The 15,129-nt window shown below is 53.3% G+C and overlaps 1 protein-coding gene across 1 annotated transcript; it reads right to left on the bottom strand.

Annotated features, from left to right (window-relative positions):
* Positions 1 to 630: 630 nt before the first annotated feature.
* On the bottom strand, positions 631 to 14,695 carry CHAF1A (chromatin assembly factor 1 subunit A). Its single transcript, XM_063161115.1, has 15 exons — positions 14,665 to 14,695; positions 14,055 to 14,105; positions 13,120 to 13,874; positions 11,371 to 11,427; positions 9,377 to 9,618; positions 8,883 to 8,943; positions 8,427 to 8,495; positions 7,811 to 8,034; positions 7,511 to 7,679; positions 7,275 to 7,355; positions 7,106 to 7,195; positions 6,647 to 6,908; positions 4,961 to 5,406; positions 2,145 to 2,232; positions 631 to 953 (listed from the first exon to the last, which is right to left on the bottom strand). Exons 2-15 carry the CDS (start codon positions 14,101 to 14,103, stop codon positions 874 to 876), a joined length of 2,673 nt encoding a protein of 890 aa, XP_063017185.1. The 5' UTR covers positions 14,104 to 14,105; positions 14,665 to 14,695; the 3' UTR covers positions 631 to 873.
* Between the last annotated feature and the right edge of the window lie 434 nt (positions 14,696 to 15,129).

Here is a 15,129-nt window from a genome sequence, read left to right on the forward strand (position 1 = left end):
CAGTCCTGATCCCAGTTGCTTGAGTTGCATTGCTGTTGTAGGTTTGAGATGCCAAACCAGTCTGTGCTGGGGCTGGCACTGGTGTTAGTGGGGCAGCATCACCCCCTTGTCCCTTCAGAGAGTGACAGCAGGGAACAGCCACTGCTGCTGCCCAGGGGAAGATAACAAACCTGAAATTACAGACAATCTTTTAAAGAAGTAACTGATAACTCACCAGTTGTATAAAGCTGAAAGCCCCAGCAAGTTTGTCCTGTGTGTCACCAAGTTTGATGCCAGCTCAGTCCTTTAATACCTCAAGCAGAGTTTTCCTGTGGGACAGAGCCCAGCTCTGATGCAGACAAGAGACTGAGAATCTAGCCCTGACCTCTCCAGCCTGTCCCAAAATAAGAGAAACAAAGCATTTTTCCCTCTTCCAAAGGTAAAGCCCTGCTGCTGTTCTCTGGAGCAAGTAAGACCACAAACAGGATGGTACAAGAGCATAAATTCATATATAATTGTACATCATTTATACCCAAGGCCACGCTGTACAACATTATGAACAGTCATTCCCCAGTGGCATCACAATAAGCTTATTCCAAAATCCCTCAGCTACTTTTAGAGATAACTTAGATACCTTCCATTACAAAGAAGTATCAAAATTTCAATAATGCTTTATTAAGGACAGATTAATATGCAGTATTTAAAAAAAAAAAAAAAGCTAAAAAGCTAAAGCTAAAAATTTAAGCTTCCATCTGGTCTGAAGCAGAACAAAGTGCTGTCTTCTCTTTACAAGAAATGTGGAATACTTTCAAGTATCTTGGTCAAAGATACACAAGGTTTAAAACTTTCTAGCTCATTCTACATACATACAGAGGAGTTAGTAGCATTAAAGTCTCAAATTGTATTAGATGGGCTGACCATGCTGCTGTCCTGGTGAGCAGCTCTTGTGCCACTGGATTCTGAAGCTGTGGAACCTGCAAAGGAGAGAATGTGTTTGGTTTGTTTTTATAAATATCCTCATTAATCCAGTAAAATTTGACTACTTTATGTGTTATCTGTCTTAGCTTCCTGCATCTGTTGTGAGTCTCCTTTTCAACACTATTTAAACACTGGTTTTAATACTGGCTTTGTATTTAATATCACCAATCCAGAATAAAAAAAAAAATCACTTCAACCATAAAAAGGATTTTTCTAATCTTTTCAGTGCTTTAGAGTCAGGCAGAGCCAAACAAACAGAGCTGCTTGTGTGTCAGCAGAGCCTGAGGGAGGGAAGCTGCTCAGTGGCATCCTCAGAACAAGAGGGGACGAACCTGAGGCGAGGGTTTCATCTCACAGCCTGGTAATAAGCAAAAGCAGCTTAAGATTAAAGCCAGGCTCCTTGTCAAGCAGTCCCAACGTCTGTTTTGGGAGGGGAGAGGAGCTCAGAGAGGAAGGAGAGCCCAGATAATGCCTGGAATGGGTCAAACACCCCAGAATTTCTGTGCACGAGTCCTTATCTGCCGGAGGAGCTGCCCAACACAAACCACTTTCCTCAGAGCAGGTTGGGAGAGCTCCATTGTGAGCAGCAAGAAAAGAGCCCAGAGCTTTGGAAAGCACAGCACGTGCTTGGAGTCAGCCCACTGATCTGTGTGATCACGGCCAAAAGCTCCTGGAGATGAAAGGAGCTGCTGCACATCCTCCTGCCAGCGTGGCCTGAAAGGAGAGGCTGCAGCACAGGGGCTTTGAAGCCATTTCCAAGGGATAACTGGGACACAAACACGAGCAAGTGCTCAGATTGTGGCTGCTCCAGAGGGGTGATAACCCAGCCCCTGCCAGGCTGGGAGGGCTCTGCATGCCCCAGAGGGCAGCAACGTTTGCCATCGTTTGCCAGTGGATGTGCTGGCACTGCCCCAGTGCTCACCTGTGCCCCCAGGAACAGGCAGGTGACCCTGGCTGCTCACAGGGGCTTTTGTGTGAGACAAAAAGGGGAGGAAGAGGGCAGAAAAGGCAAGAGGAGCTTAGAGAGGGCCATAAATAGCAAAGAAACATCTTTTAAAAGAGGATAAAAAGCAGCAGTATCTGGAATAAGATATCTATAGAGATAAAAGCCCAAGGGATGGTGAAAAGGGCAGAAAAAAAACAAGTTTAGGGAGTCCTGCTCCCTTGGTACCCATCTCCCTTCCCACCTTTTCCTGGCTGTACATCCACAATCATGCAGTCATCATCTTCCTCATCTTCCTCAGTGTCTGCCTGAAATCCATCCATCTCTGCAGCCTGGAGGGAAAGAGCAGGTACCAGGTGTGAGCCAGGAGGTGCCAGGGGCCAGAGCTGGCACAGGCAGTGCTGGGCACCCTCTGGGCAGGTGGGCACATCTGGAGGGGAGGAGATCTGCAATCCCCAGCTCCACGAGCCGGGACCTGTGACAGGAGGGCTCAGTGCAGTGGCACACAGAGTGGGAAAGGGGCCAAGCTCTGCTCCAGGATCCTTCCCTCTTACACAACTGCTGAGCTGCCCCCGCAGCACAGGCAGCTCGGGCTCCACGGCAATCTGACTCTTGCTGCATTTGTGGAAGGGAAATCTCTCCCCCCTCTGTTTATTATTTTCACAGAATCACAGACTCATAAAGGTCAGAGAGTCCAACTGCTCCCCAGCACTGCCCTGTGCCCACGTGCCAGCACTGCCCTGTCCCCAGGTGCCACATCCCCAAGGATTTTAAATCCCTGCAGGGCTGGGGGCTCCAGCTGTGCCCAGGGCTTTACAACACTTTCCATGAAGGAATTTTCTCAATATCCAACCCAAACCCCCCCTGGCACAGCTTGGGGCTGTTCCCTCTTGTCCTGCTGTCCCCTGGCTGTGCCCTCCTGGCAGGAGCTGTGCAGAGCCACAAGGGCCCCCTGAGCCTCCTTTGCTCCAGGCTGAGCCCCTTTGGATGTGCTCTCCCTTCTGAAGATGGAGAATTCATGTTGCTTGTCAGGTTTGGACCTTGCTCTGCCCTGTCTCCTCCTCCTCTTTGCCAATCAGCTTTTATTCAGGGAGTGGTGCCAGCTCTTCCCTTGCTGCCCAGGTTTCCTGCCATGGGAAAAGCCCAAATTCCCCATTTGGAATGGAGAACAGAGCCCCAGGAGTGACACAAACCAAAGCTGCCCAGCTGGGAGGCTCTGTTGAGTTTTGCTTTTTTTCCTCCAGCTGGAACTGGAATGAAAATCCTGATCCCCATCCCCTAAAAAACCCTTCCAAGCCAAGAAAATTTTCAATTTCCATCTCTCAATAAAGTGCCAGCTCTCAAATGCAATCCCTCCTACACGTGGGCAGGTACTGCCCACTTCAGCACCCAGTTCTTCTCTTATGTAAGAGCACCTTGACTCACACAAGCCCTGGTGTGAGCTCCCCAGCACAGAAACACGTGCCAGAGTGGGGATCTGGCAGCTCCCAGCATTGCCAGGCTCTCCCCGTGCCCCAGCCTGGCTCCACAGGTGGGGTGGCATCTCAACACCTGATTGAGACATCAGCCATGAAAAGCTTCTGGGGCTGTGACACCTCTGCTCGGAGCTGCACCTCCCCAGCACAGCTCTGAGGAGCTTTGAAGCATTCAGGCTGGTGATGTAATTCTCCTAAAAGCCTTTGTTTTGCTATTTCTGCTCCCTTATAAGCTGAATTTCCAGTGGGTGCCAAGCAGAGACTTTTATCTCTGCCTTTATTTAGTGTACAAGAAAAAAACCCAAGCAGATGGAGTTTGGGGGCTGAGCAGCTTCTCACAAGTCTCTGATCTCTATCAATACCTGAATGCTGAGCTTTTTCAGTAGAAAAGCCAAAAAAGCCAAGAATAAATTGGGAAGGCAAAGCATAAAAAGCATCAAAAGCCTCATCTGTGGTCCATGGGAGGAGGGGTGGAACGAGATCAGCTTTCAGGTCCCTCCCAACCCAAACCATTCTGGGGCTCTTTCCCGAGCTGGTGCACAGGGAAGGAGGAATAAATCCACTGGCAGGGATTTCAAACCCTGCCCTGCCTGGGGGATTGGAAGCCAGAGGTTGGTAACCCCAATTTCCAGCACCTAAAGCCTCCACAGAGCATCCCAAGCTTTGTGGGGACCCAAATGTGGCTCCTCCAGGGCCTGAAGGGACCAAGAGGAAACACAGAGAGAGACTTTGGGCAAGGGATGGAGGGAATGGCTCCCACTGCCAGGGGGCAGGGTTGGATGGGATTTTTGGAAGGAATTCCTCCCTGGGATGGTGGGGAGGGGCTGGGATGGAGTTCCCAGAGCAGCTGTGGCTGCCCCTGGATCCCTGGCAGTGCCCAAGGCCAGTGGGAGGTGTCCCTGCCATGGCAGGGGTGGCACTGGGTGGGGTTTAAGGTCCCTCCCAAGCCAAACCATTCTGGAATTCCATGCTCCCATTTTTCAGTCATGATGAGGCTCCAGCACTACCTGTGGTCGCCCTGAAAAGCAGAAGCAACAACAGGAAAACCACAACACAGCTCCCAGGCAGCAAGCACTGCAATTCCACCTCATTTTGTCCCTATGAGTTATTGTATTTTTAAACCAGCTCTTGAAATTCAGCTTTATGTGTGTCAGGATGAGCTGGAGCCTTTACAGACTGCTCTGGGCTGAGTTGCAGCACTTGGGAACCACATTTAATCCCTTCACATGCAACTGCTGTAAGTCATCAGCCCGGGCTGCTGTACATCTGGCAGCCACAGGCACACATAAAACCTGCACACAAATTACACCCAGCTGTAAAACCAAGGCCAGGCAGCCTCTCCAACCATTCACAGCTTGGATGCAATCAGTGCCAAACAGCAGAGAATGGAAGAACAGCAGGAGAGCAACGTTTCGAACGGAACGCAGAGTCCAAGCTGCAGACACACAAAAGAAACCCATCTCTTTAGCCCCAGCATTCCACTCCTTTCCCCATAAAAAGGGTCTGACAGTGGCTGGAGGTAACAGGCTGAGCTGGGGGGGTGCAAACACCCCCAGCACCCCTCACTGGGGCACAAGGAACTCACCTGCTCGGCGCCCCGAGGCCTCTTCATGAACTTGGTGATGGACATGCTTCCCATGGCCTTCCTCTTGGCTGCCAGGGGGGTGGGCTGGGGCACGGGCACTCCTGGCATGCCGCCCCCCTCCTCCTTGCCCGCGCAGGGCACCTGGGTGACGTAGCTCCACTGGCAGGGCACGGGCAGCTGCTCCTGGCCGAAGCTGCGCAGCACCTCGGCGTGCACGTACCAGCACATCCTGAACTCGGGCCTCTTCTCGTACACGGAGCTCTCCGAGATGATCCTCTTGAGCCTGGCCTTGGAGGGCACGCCGCTGTCCTCGCCCGCCCCGGCCTCCGGGGGGCTCCTGGCGCCGTGGCTGAAGCGTCCCTGGCGGCAGCACTCCTGGAACTCCTGGATGATCACCCTGCTCCCGTGCACGTTGCCGTGCAGCAGCGGCAGCAGCTGGGCCAGGACTGCGGGGGAACGGCACAGAAAGGGTTAAAGGTGGGGAAAGAAATCAGCACAGAAAGGGTTAAAGGTGGGGAAGAAATCAGCACAGGTACTCCAGAGCTGGCCCAGGATTGTGGGGGAAAGGTGGCACAGAAAGGGTTAAAGGTGTGGAAGAAATCGGCACAGAATGGGTTAAAGGTGGGGAAGAAATCAGCACAGGTACTCCAGAGCTGGCCCAGGATTGTGGGGGAAAGGTGGCACAGAAAGGGTTAAAGGTGGGGAAGAAAGCAGCACAGAATGGGTTAAAGGTGGGGAAGAAATCAGCACAGAATGGGTTAAAGGTGGGGAAAGAAATCGGCACAGAAAGGGTTAAGGTGGGGAAGAAATCGGCACAGAATGGGTTAAAGGTGGGGAAGAAATCAGCACAGAAAGGGTTAAAGGTGGGGAAGAAATCAGTACAGGTACTCCCCAGAGCTGGCCCAGTACTTTGGGGGGGAAAAGTGGCACAGAATGGGATAAAGGTTGGGAAAGCTTTGGGATGGAAATCAGCACAGGCACTCCAGAACTGCAGAGGGGAAAAGTGGCACAGAATGGGCTAAAGGTGGGGAAGAAATCAGCACAGGTACTCCCCAGAGCTGGCCCAGGACTGCAGGGAGCAAAGTGGCACAGAGAGGGTTAAAGGTGGGCAATCAGGGGGAAAACACCAGCTGTTGGTTTTAGAGATGGAATGCCCAGAGAAGCTGGGGGTGCCCCATGTGTGGAAGGCTCCAAGGTGAGCTTGGATGGGGTTTGGAGCAAGTGGAAGAAGCTGGATGGTCTTTAAGGTGTCCCCCAACCCACTCTGGGATTCCATGACTGTAACAGCAGCTAGACCTGATGTACAAACAACAGCCTGGAGTGAAATCCCCACCCCCTGCTTGGCCTTTATGTGAGTTATTCACAGCCCTGTGTTAATCAGGTGCAGGAAAAGCTCAGGACTGGAACCAAACACAGAAACCAAACAATTTTCCCCAAACAACAAACAGGCTCAGGCCCATCCTAAATCTTGCTCAAGTCTGGTTGGCTTTAGTTCCTAGATTGCCCAGAGCAAGACTTTTTGGAGAGGCAGTGCCAGAAAAGTCCTTTCCAAGAGCTCTCAGAGATTCCTTGGATTCCAGCCCTGTCACAGACAGGTCACTCTGAATGCAGCACTCACTAATCCCCCACTCCCTCCAAAGCAGAGCACAGCACTGTGGAAGCACTGCTCAGCCCTTCAGGTCTTACTTTGCTGATCTTTTGCTCTTTTTTTGCTACATTTCTGTGTCTGCTGCTCCTCCTCTGGCACAGGTGGATCCAGGACACAGGCTGTGAACTGCTGGAGCACCTTCAGGTCGGGGTTGGTGCTGTTGTCCTTTGCTGCCCTGTCCCAGACACAGCCAATCTTCACAGGCTGCAGGACATGGAACCTCTTCCCCTTGGCTATCAGCTCATCCCACTCCTTTGCTTTCAGCTTCTGACGAACCTTCTGGTTCTCTGGGTCACCCTCCTGCAGCCACAGGGGACAAAGGGCTCGTTACAGCCACGCCAGGATGAAAAAAGAGCTTTTCAAAGGCAGCTTTGCCTCGTGTTCCCTGAGCCACGAACCGTGCAGGCACAGAGCACGTGCTGCCCTCCCCTGCCAGTATTGACATGGCACAGTTCACTGGAAACAGATGGCAACTCGGGGACAGCCAGCTGCCTTACCTCTGTCACACCTTCATCTTCAGATAGGTACCCATGGGGTACAAAAAACCCATCGTCCTCATCTTCATCCTCTCCCTCCTCTTCGTCATCCTACAGACAAATGGGTTAGAGTTAGAACCACAGCCAGTGCAAGTGGTTCCTGATTTTATTCAGCATGCAGGATCCTCACCTCTTCACTATGGGAGAGACTTTCCCCTGGCTCCTCCTCCTCCCACTCTTCATCACTGTCCACTTCATAGTCCAGCAGTTTCTGCAAGAAATGCCAACATTTCTGTCCATCAGCACCAAACCCGGGCTGGGCTTTCAGAGGGAACAAAATGGCTCAGAAATGCCAGGGAAGCAGAGAACTTGGCCAAGCACATTCACTTCTAGAGCACAAAGGATGCAGCAGGCTGAGGTGCTTACAGTGTCCTTGGACCACGGGTTCCTGGCACGGATCAGGGAGGTTCTCTTGTTCCAGGTGCCCCAGTAGGCAGGACGGTGATTCTCACTGAACTGCAGGAGCTTCATCCTGCCAAACTTCTCCCTCTCAGGAACAGCATCTGCCTGGCAGCTCTCCACCACCACCACGTCACTGGGAACACAGGGGAAGGTGGCTGAGCCCCCCTGAGCAGCTCCAGCCTTCCCTCCTCTCCAATCCTCAAACCCTCTCTGCAGTTCATTTCGTAAACCAGAGGCAAAGCAAGCCCTCAAGTGCAGACTGACCTGTTGACACTGTCACTGCTGTCACTGACCAAAGTGGGCCCAGTTTTTCGTGGTTTGCGACATTTTAGATCCTTCAAGAAAGAATCTTCAGCATTCTGGGCGTGCAGGAGCTTGTCCAGCTGCTCCAGGTCCTCTGGTTCCAGGGCCACGCGGCTGAGGGGGGCTAAGACCATGTTCTCCTTAATTTCAAAAGGAGCAAACTTGCCACAGGAGCCAGCAAGGGTCTGAAACATCAAGTGAGGAATGTCAGGGTTTGGACACTGAGAAGCTGCAGCACCAACACATGCAAGGAACACCTGCTGTTGAGGTGCTGTCTGAGGTGAAGATTTAGGTTAAGTGAAGATTAAGTTAAGCCCTTCCTGTCCAAGACTCCAGATCTTCCAGGCAGTGCAGAAGACAGAGCTGAGATTCACTGAACCAACCACAAATGTCTTCTGTAGCCTCTGCTCTGGGCATTTTCTCAAAATCCTTTGCACTTTCGGGACCAGGAAATTAAGAAAAAACAATATTTTGACTACCTAAGAAGCTGCAAGGGGCAGCTGAGAAGGAAATCAGGGTATTTTTGTTAGGAACAACTGTGAGAGACCAACACACAGAGGCACAGCAGTCCCCTCACCTTGGGGGCTTGTGGAGTCTTTGGTTTCTGGAAGAACCTGGTGATCTCTGCTTTCTGGGCATTGATGCGCTGCAACGAGAACCCAAATGCAAATGTGAGGTGGGACAAAGCTCTGGAATGCCAGGTGAGCTCATCTCATGCATGACTCAACTTCAAACGAGGCACAAAGCAAAGTTCAGGCAGTCAGCAGCTCCTGTGACTCAACAGAAGCTCTGATTGTCCTCCCTGGCACCAGCAGGGCTGCAATGGCACTGCCAGGGCACAGGTCACCTGTGGCCATTCAGAAACTCACACAGAGAAGGGAAAAGCAAAGGAACCAACAGGGCTGAAAGGAACAGGTAAAACCTGAATGGAGCAGCCCCAGCAGGTCGGGGGGACAGGCTGCACACAAAGGAACCTGCTCCACCATTTCACCCCAGAAAGAATTTAGAGACAAGCCAGAGAAAACATTTTTACCTTTTCTTCCTCCTTTAACCGTTTCTCCTCTTCCTTCTTTCTCTTCTCCTCAAGTTTTGCCCTTGAAAACAAAGATCATGTGAATTGTCACGCATCAGGAAGGGTGAAGAGGAGGTGGGAAGCCCCAGACCCCACCACGAGGATCATCTGTCAACCCAGCCAAGAACCACACTTGGTGAAGTGCAGAGGAGACTTTGTTCATTCCTTGCAGAGCAAATATTGACCCATTTCAAGTTCATGGGCTGCCTCAGGTTTCTCTCAATGCCAGGGAGTTCCAGGGGTTCCCAAGTCCCAGTAACTTCCTCCACAAACAGCCCAAGGGAGCCAGGTCAGGAGGGGAAGCTCAGGGCACTGCTGGGACGGGGGCACAGAGCCCCTCAGGATTTCAGAGTCACCCCCTGACCCCAGGCCCGTGCTGCTGGAGCAGGACAGGGAAAGAGGGGATGGAAATCAGCACAGGGACCCCCAGGGGCTGCACAAGCCCAGGCACTCACTCCAGAGCCTCCTGCCTCTCCTTGCGCTTCTCCTCCTTCACTCGCAGCTTCTCAGCTTTCTCCTTCTCCTCCTTTTCCTTCTTTTCCCTCCTTTCTCTCTCCTTCAACTCTTTCTCTTCCTCTTTCCTCTTCTTGGCCTCCTCTTTGGCTCGTTCCTTCGCAGCTTTTGCCTCTTCCTTGAGCCTCCCCTTCTCCTCCCTCTCTGCCTGCAGCTTCTGGAGCTTGTCCGCACGCTCCTGGTCCTGGGGCACAAAGGGGACACTCAGAACTGCAGCTCTGTGCTCCCAAAACTGCTGAAAATCAGCATTTATTGCTCAGAAAGGAGGCTGGGCCCACCCAGTGCTTGACCTGCAGCATCACAAAATATCCTGGAATGGGAAGGACCCTCATTTTCCCCAGGAATGCAGGTGGGAGCACATCCACAGCCCCCCTGCCTCAGCTGAGCTTCCCTGGGCTGCCTCTCTGAAAGCTTTAATTATTCCTTTCCCTTAGCAAAAGAAAAAAAAAGGTATTTTCATTTCTCTAAGCATCAAAGAAAGCTTTGTATTGAGTCATCTTCATTACCACAGTGGCATTATGGAAAATTAGATGGGAATTAAAAAATCGTAATTATTCCCTTATTTAATAGGAGATTTCAGATTCTTTCCAAAATATTTCCCCCTGAGCAAAGCTTTTCATGCTGTGGTGTCATCACAGGGCTACAGTGGTGTCACTTCTACAAGTGAATTTGAGCTGGTTTGACATCACAAACCCACCAGGATTTTCTGATTGTTTCCACAAGCACAGGAATCACTTTGATGATCCTTGTGGGTCCCCCCCCGCTGGGCTATTCCATGATCTCAGGGAATAAAGTCATTCTCCAAACCCCAGATTGTGGAGCTTATCCCTTGTTTTCTTCTATTCCAGATCATCAGACATCACCAGTGCCCTGAGATTGTTCAAGGGGCACTCTGGGAACAGATTTTATTGGAAGTGTTGCCTTTTATGGTGTTTCCTGCCAAAACAACTGCAATTCCCACCGTGGCTGTGCTGACACAAAGGAGGAAAATGTCAAATTAAAGAGAAAAAGCTTTTCTGTGCTGCAGGCACTGGTGATGTCACCAGGAAAGGAGGATCTGCCTGTGCCCAGACACTCCCAACTCCTCCCTGGGTATTTTCAGTTTTCTTTTATTGATTTCACATCTCTCCTTGTCAACATCAAGGCTTCCTTGAGCAGTGTCACAACACAAATAACTGCAGAAAGCCACCAACAGCCAAATGGTGCCAATGGCAAGGAAACAACACTGTCAGCCTGAGTCATGGAATGTGCAGGGTGCTGGTGTGAAGCTGACAGCTCACTGGTGGCTCTGCTTCATTCCCAGCATCATTTTTAGCTTCCATTCTCCTTTCCCTCCCTCCCATCCCTGCTATTTTTAACACAGCTATAGAAAGGGAAGAAAACAACAGATTGGAATTCTATATGGGGCACTGGGAAAGGCTGCAAAGCTTTATAACCACAACTTACATAAAACACACGAGTTTATAAACAAGCCACTGAGAGACACAGAATTCCTGAGCACAAACCTTCCCAGTGCAGATAAAAACAAACCCAAAAAAGCCCAATTCCTGCAGCACTGACCCTTCAGCCTCCATGAGTGGCAGCAGAGTTTGCTGAGGAGCTGCACCCAAGCAAACAGAACCTGGAGCTTGAGCATTCCCAGTGGTGGCATCCAGTGGTGACATCTAGGAAGCCACAGAGTGCCCCCATTTCCCTTGTGTATTAATAAAATCAGAACCTAAATCTTGGGGCTTCAGTCTCTCCCCAAAGAGCCCCCAATGCAGCCAGGCCTCCATTCAGGAGCTCTGGAAAGAGCCAAGCACTTCAACTGCCTGCATTAAAGGTTTTTCCATGCTCCTCAGGGTAAGGAAAAATGGCAAAAGAGATGTTGCAGCTGGGCTGAGACAAAAGGCAAAGCCTTTGTTGGGGAGGTTTGGGTGTCAGGGAAATGCCTTACTCTTTGCAATCTCAGCTTCTCCTTCTCTGCTGAACTTCTGTGGAATTTCTGAGGTACCTGGAATTACAAAGTGCAAGTTTTAGAGGAGATCCTGAGGGACAGGATCCCTGCAGATCCCATCCAGTCACCCCAGTTTCCCCCAGAGCAGGGAATGAGGGCACACAAAGGAACATCCAAATCCCCCAGAGCAGGGAATGAGGACACAGGTCAGGAATATCCAACCTCCCCAGTCCCACCCCAGCCTGGATCCACCTCCTGTCCCCCTGAACAAACCCCTCTGGTCCCCTCAGCCCTACAGGACCCTTTGCAAGGGGACACCACACCAGGGGAGCTGCTCTGAACCACAGGGGACATGGCAAACTCAATTCCTTCCAGCAAAACTTATATTTGTTTGGGTTGTTTTTTGGTTTTTTTTGTTGTTGTTTTTTTTGTAGCCACCTATCTTGCTGTGATATTTAGCTGTAACTTTATAAACACAAGGACTCTTTTCCACATTTTAACATTTTCTTGTGTTGTCATCACAGTGCACTTGATCTTCCACCAGTAACAGCTCACTGACCCTAAATTCCAGTCAGGGCACATTTCTCATTTATCTTTTATTTATGGGGGAAGAAAAAAGAAAAAAAAATTATGGTTTTATGCATAAGACCATCGTTCATAGACTGGTTAAAGGCCTAATTTGTCAATATTTCAGCACACTGTGACTTGATTTACTGGATCCCCCTCCTCCTGCTGCCATTCACAGCATCACATTTAAATTGTGATTAACAGGCTAACACCGCCCAACTGCTTTATTTTCTACATTTATCTGACAGAAAACAGGAGTTCTGTCAAGTGGGGGCTTCAGCTCCTCAGGGCTGTTTCCTCCCAGGAAAACAAAGCTCCCAGCTGCACAGCTTTGGGGTACAAACCCTCATTTTGGGGAGCAGCACAGGAGCAAATCCAGCCCCACTGGCAGGGCTGGATTACAGCAGGAGTGCTTTCTGCTGTTCTGCTACACTGCAAATTCTTCATGCCTGCTGGAGTGTGTCTGTTTATTTTAGAGAGGGAAGATGGGGAGTTTTCACAGAGGAGGAATTAATTGATCACTTGACTTGATAAACACAACAGAAGGACTGGGAGAACCATCCCCGTGGTGTTTGAGCCACCTGAGCAGGTGCTGCCACCCTTGGGAGCTTCTCTGTCCAAACTGCCCCAAAAATCAGGGTGGCTGAAACTCAGGTGAGCAAAAACCCCCTCACCCAGAGCTTTGTGATGGAACCCCAGAATGATTTGGGTTGGGAGGGACCTTAGAGCCCACTCGGTGCCACCCCTGCCACGGGGCACGTGCCACTGTGCCAGGCTGCTCCAATGCCCACCCAGCCTGGCCTCGGGCACTGCCAGGGATGAGGCAGGAGAGCAGAAATTCAGAGCTGGAAAAGCATCTGCACCGGCTGCTCTGGGGGAACACCCTCACAGGAATCCCAGCAGCCCTGAGGAGGATGAAACAGAGCTTGGGAAGAACCACCTGAACACACAAACTGCTGCTCCTAAAACACCAAGCCCCAAGTGGGCATTTCACCAAAGAAATGTAAATACAGCAGCAGCCAGAAGCAGGGAGGATCAAGGATTTAGAGACCCCAAAGGGCAACAATTCAGTAATTAACTGGTAATGAATCCCCAGCACGTTTCCTGCACTCCTCAGTGCCCCCCTCACCCTGCTCCCCACAAGCCCAGGAAGCCAAGCAGCCTGAAGCAGAGCAGACCCACCTTCCTGGCAGGCGTGGAGGCAGCCAGGGGGCTGCTGCTGCTGCCCTTGCTCTGTGCCAGGAGCTCGGGGGAGCCCCCAGAGCTCAGGGAGGAGTTGGTCAGTCCCGAGTCCCCCTCGTGGGACGACTCCAGGGCCTCGCTCTCCGACGAGGCCGCCTGGGGGCACTTCAGGCTCATGATGTCCTCCAGCAGCACCACGGGCACCTTCCCCTCAAAGAGCACATCCTTCAGTTCTCCCTGAGAGCCTCTCCTGCCTGCTGCATCCTGGCAGGCCGTGGGGCTGGAGCGTGGGGGGCTCCCAGCTCCTGCAGCTGCACGGGGCCCCTCGGTCCCCACAGAGTCACCTGCTGGGCTGCTCTGCACGGGGCTCAGGCAGCCCAGCCCCTTTCCTATGGTGCCATTGCTCACAGCAGCTGTAGAATCCACGGCCCCCCGCTCTGTGCTGTCCCCAGGTCCGTGGGCAGGGCCCCTGGAGGGGTCAGGAGCACCCCCAGGGTCCCTCGTGTCACCTCCTGGGGTTTTCTGGATAAAATGGTCCAAGGGACCCTTCCCGTTCACGAGGTTTGGAGTCAAGTTCCCGTCGGAGCCCAGCTGGCAGTCGTTCTCCACATTGTCCAGGGAGGCACCTGAGGCATCCAGGGAGGGATCCTGGCTGGCAGCAAAAGCACTCGGGGAGCTCTTGACTTTTTTGACTTCTGAGCCGACATCGAGATTCTCCTTTGGCACAGGATTGAGGCGCTTGAAGGGCAGCCGGGCTGCAAGAACAACACCAGGTCAGAGGCAGGAAACACCAAAGGCTTTCACCCATTCTGGAGCACACTGAAAACTGAGATGAGCCACTTCGAGAACATTTAATCACAACCAAGCCAGTGTATTTGATAAAATACAGGTGTGGGGTGTTTCTAAGGTGTGCTGGATGAGAGACACTCCCTTACCTTGGACGAGCTTCCGTGGAGGAACAGCAGCTTTGTCTCTGCACTCCATGGCTACGGAAGAAAACAACAAATCAGCACTTGTGGTTGCTCCCAGCGAGCCCAACAGCTCTCCCAGAGCCGCTAAGGGAGCACAAAGGGGTCCCAGTGTCACCCCCAAGCCAAAGGAACCCCCGACCCAGCGGGTCCCGCAGCCACCCGGTCCCCCTCACACTGTCCTGGGGCAGGAGCGTCCCCAGCAGCGTGTGCCCGCACCCAAGGGGATGCGAGGAGGGAATTCCCGCCTGTGAGGGTGGGCAGGGCTGGCACAGGTGCCCAGATCAGCCCTGGCTGCCCCTGGATCCTGGCAGTGCCCGGGCCCGGCTGCAGCACCCGGGGTGTCCCTGCCCATGGCACGGCTGGCACGGGATAGGCTCTCAGATCGCTCCCCACCCAAACCGCCCTGTGCCTGCACGAGTGCGGCTGCAGGGCGGGCCCGGGCCCAGCCCCGGGGCGCGGCGGCAGCGCCGGCACCTCCTTTGTTACCCCGGGCAGGCCCCGCGCACCCCGCGGCCCAACCGCCGCCGGAAACACCGCGCGCCCCGGCCGCGCCGCACCCCCAGCCCGGCCCTACCTGTGGCGGCGGCGGCGGGCGCGGCTCGCGGCGGTGCCGGGCGGCGGCGGCCGACCCTGAGGCGGCCCGGCCCGCGCAGCCCCCGCCGCTCCGGGCCCGGTCCCGCCCGGCCCGTCCCGCTCGTACTTGGCGGGAGCCGGGGCGACCCCGCGTCCCGCGCCGCTGATTGGCCGAGCGCACCCCACGTGACCCGCCCAGCCACACTCCCCGCTGCGTCTCGCCTTTGGATTGGCCGCCGGCGCGAGGGCCGCTGATTGGCGGAGGGGGCTGTCGGTCTGGCGCGCTGCAGGCGCTGATTGGGTGGCTTTGTAAAGGGACGGTGGGGCGCCGCTGGGTCCCGGTGCCTGGGCCCGAGGCCTGCCCTCTCGCCGGGCGGGACCGATGCCGCGGGGGACCGGAGTGGCCTGTCCGCAGCAGCGGGCGGAGGGGGCGGAGCCAGCACTGCCGCCCGCCGCGCCGCTACGG

This window comes from Melospiza melodia, chromosome 7 (assembly GCF_035770615.1).
Source record: "Melospiza melodia melodia isolate bMelMel2 chromosome 7, bMelMel2.pri, whole genome shotgun sequence".
In the NCBI taxonomy this organism is placed as follows: domain Eukaryota; kingdom Metazoa; phylum Chordata; class Aves; order Passeriformes; family Passerellidae; genus Melospiza; species Melospiza melodia.

Coding starts and splice junctions, on each gene's coding strand:
- CHAF1A (XM_063161115.1), bottom strand. CDS start 14,103: ATGGAGTGCAGAGACAAAGCTGCTGTTCCTCCACGGAAGCTCGTCCAA. Junction 8,496..8,882: donor GGTTAAAGGAGGAAGAAAAG/GTAAAAATGTTT, acceptor TTCTCGTTGCAG/CGCATCAATGCCCAGAAAGC. Junction 7,356..7,510: donor ACCCGTGGTCCAAGGACACT/GTAAGCACCTCA, acceptor CATTTCTTGCAG/AAACTGCTGGACTATGAAGT.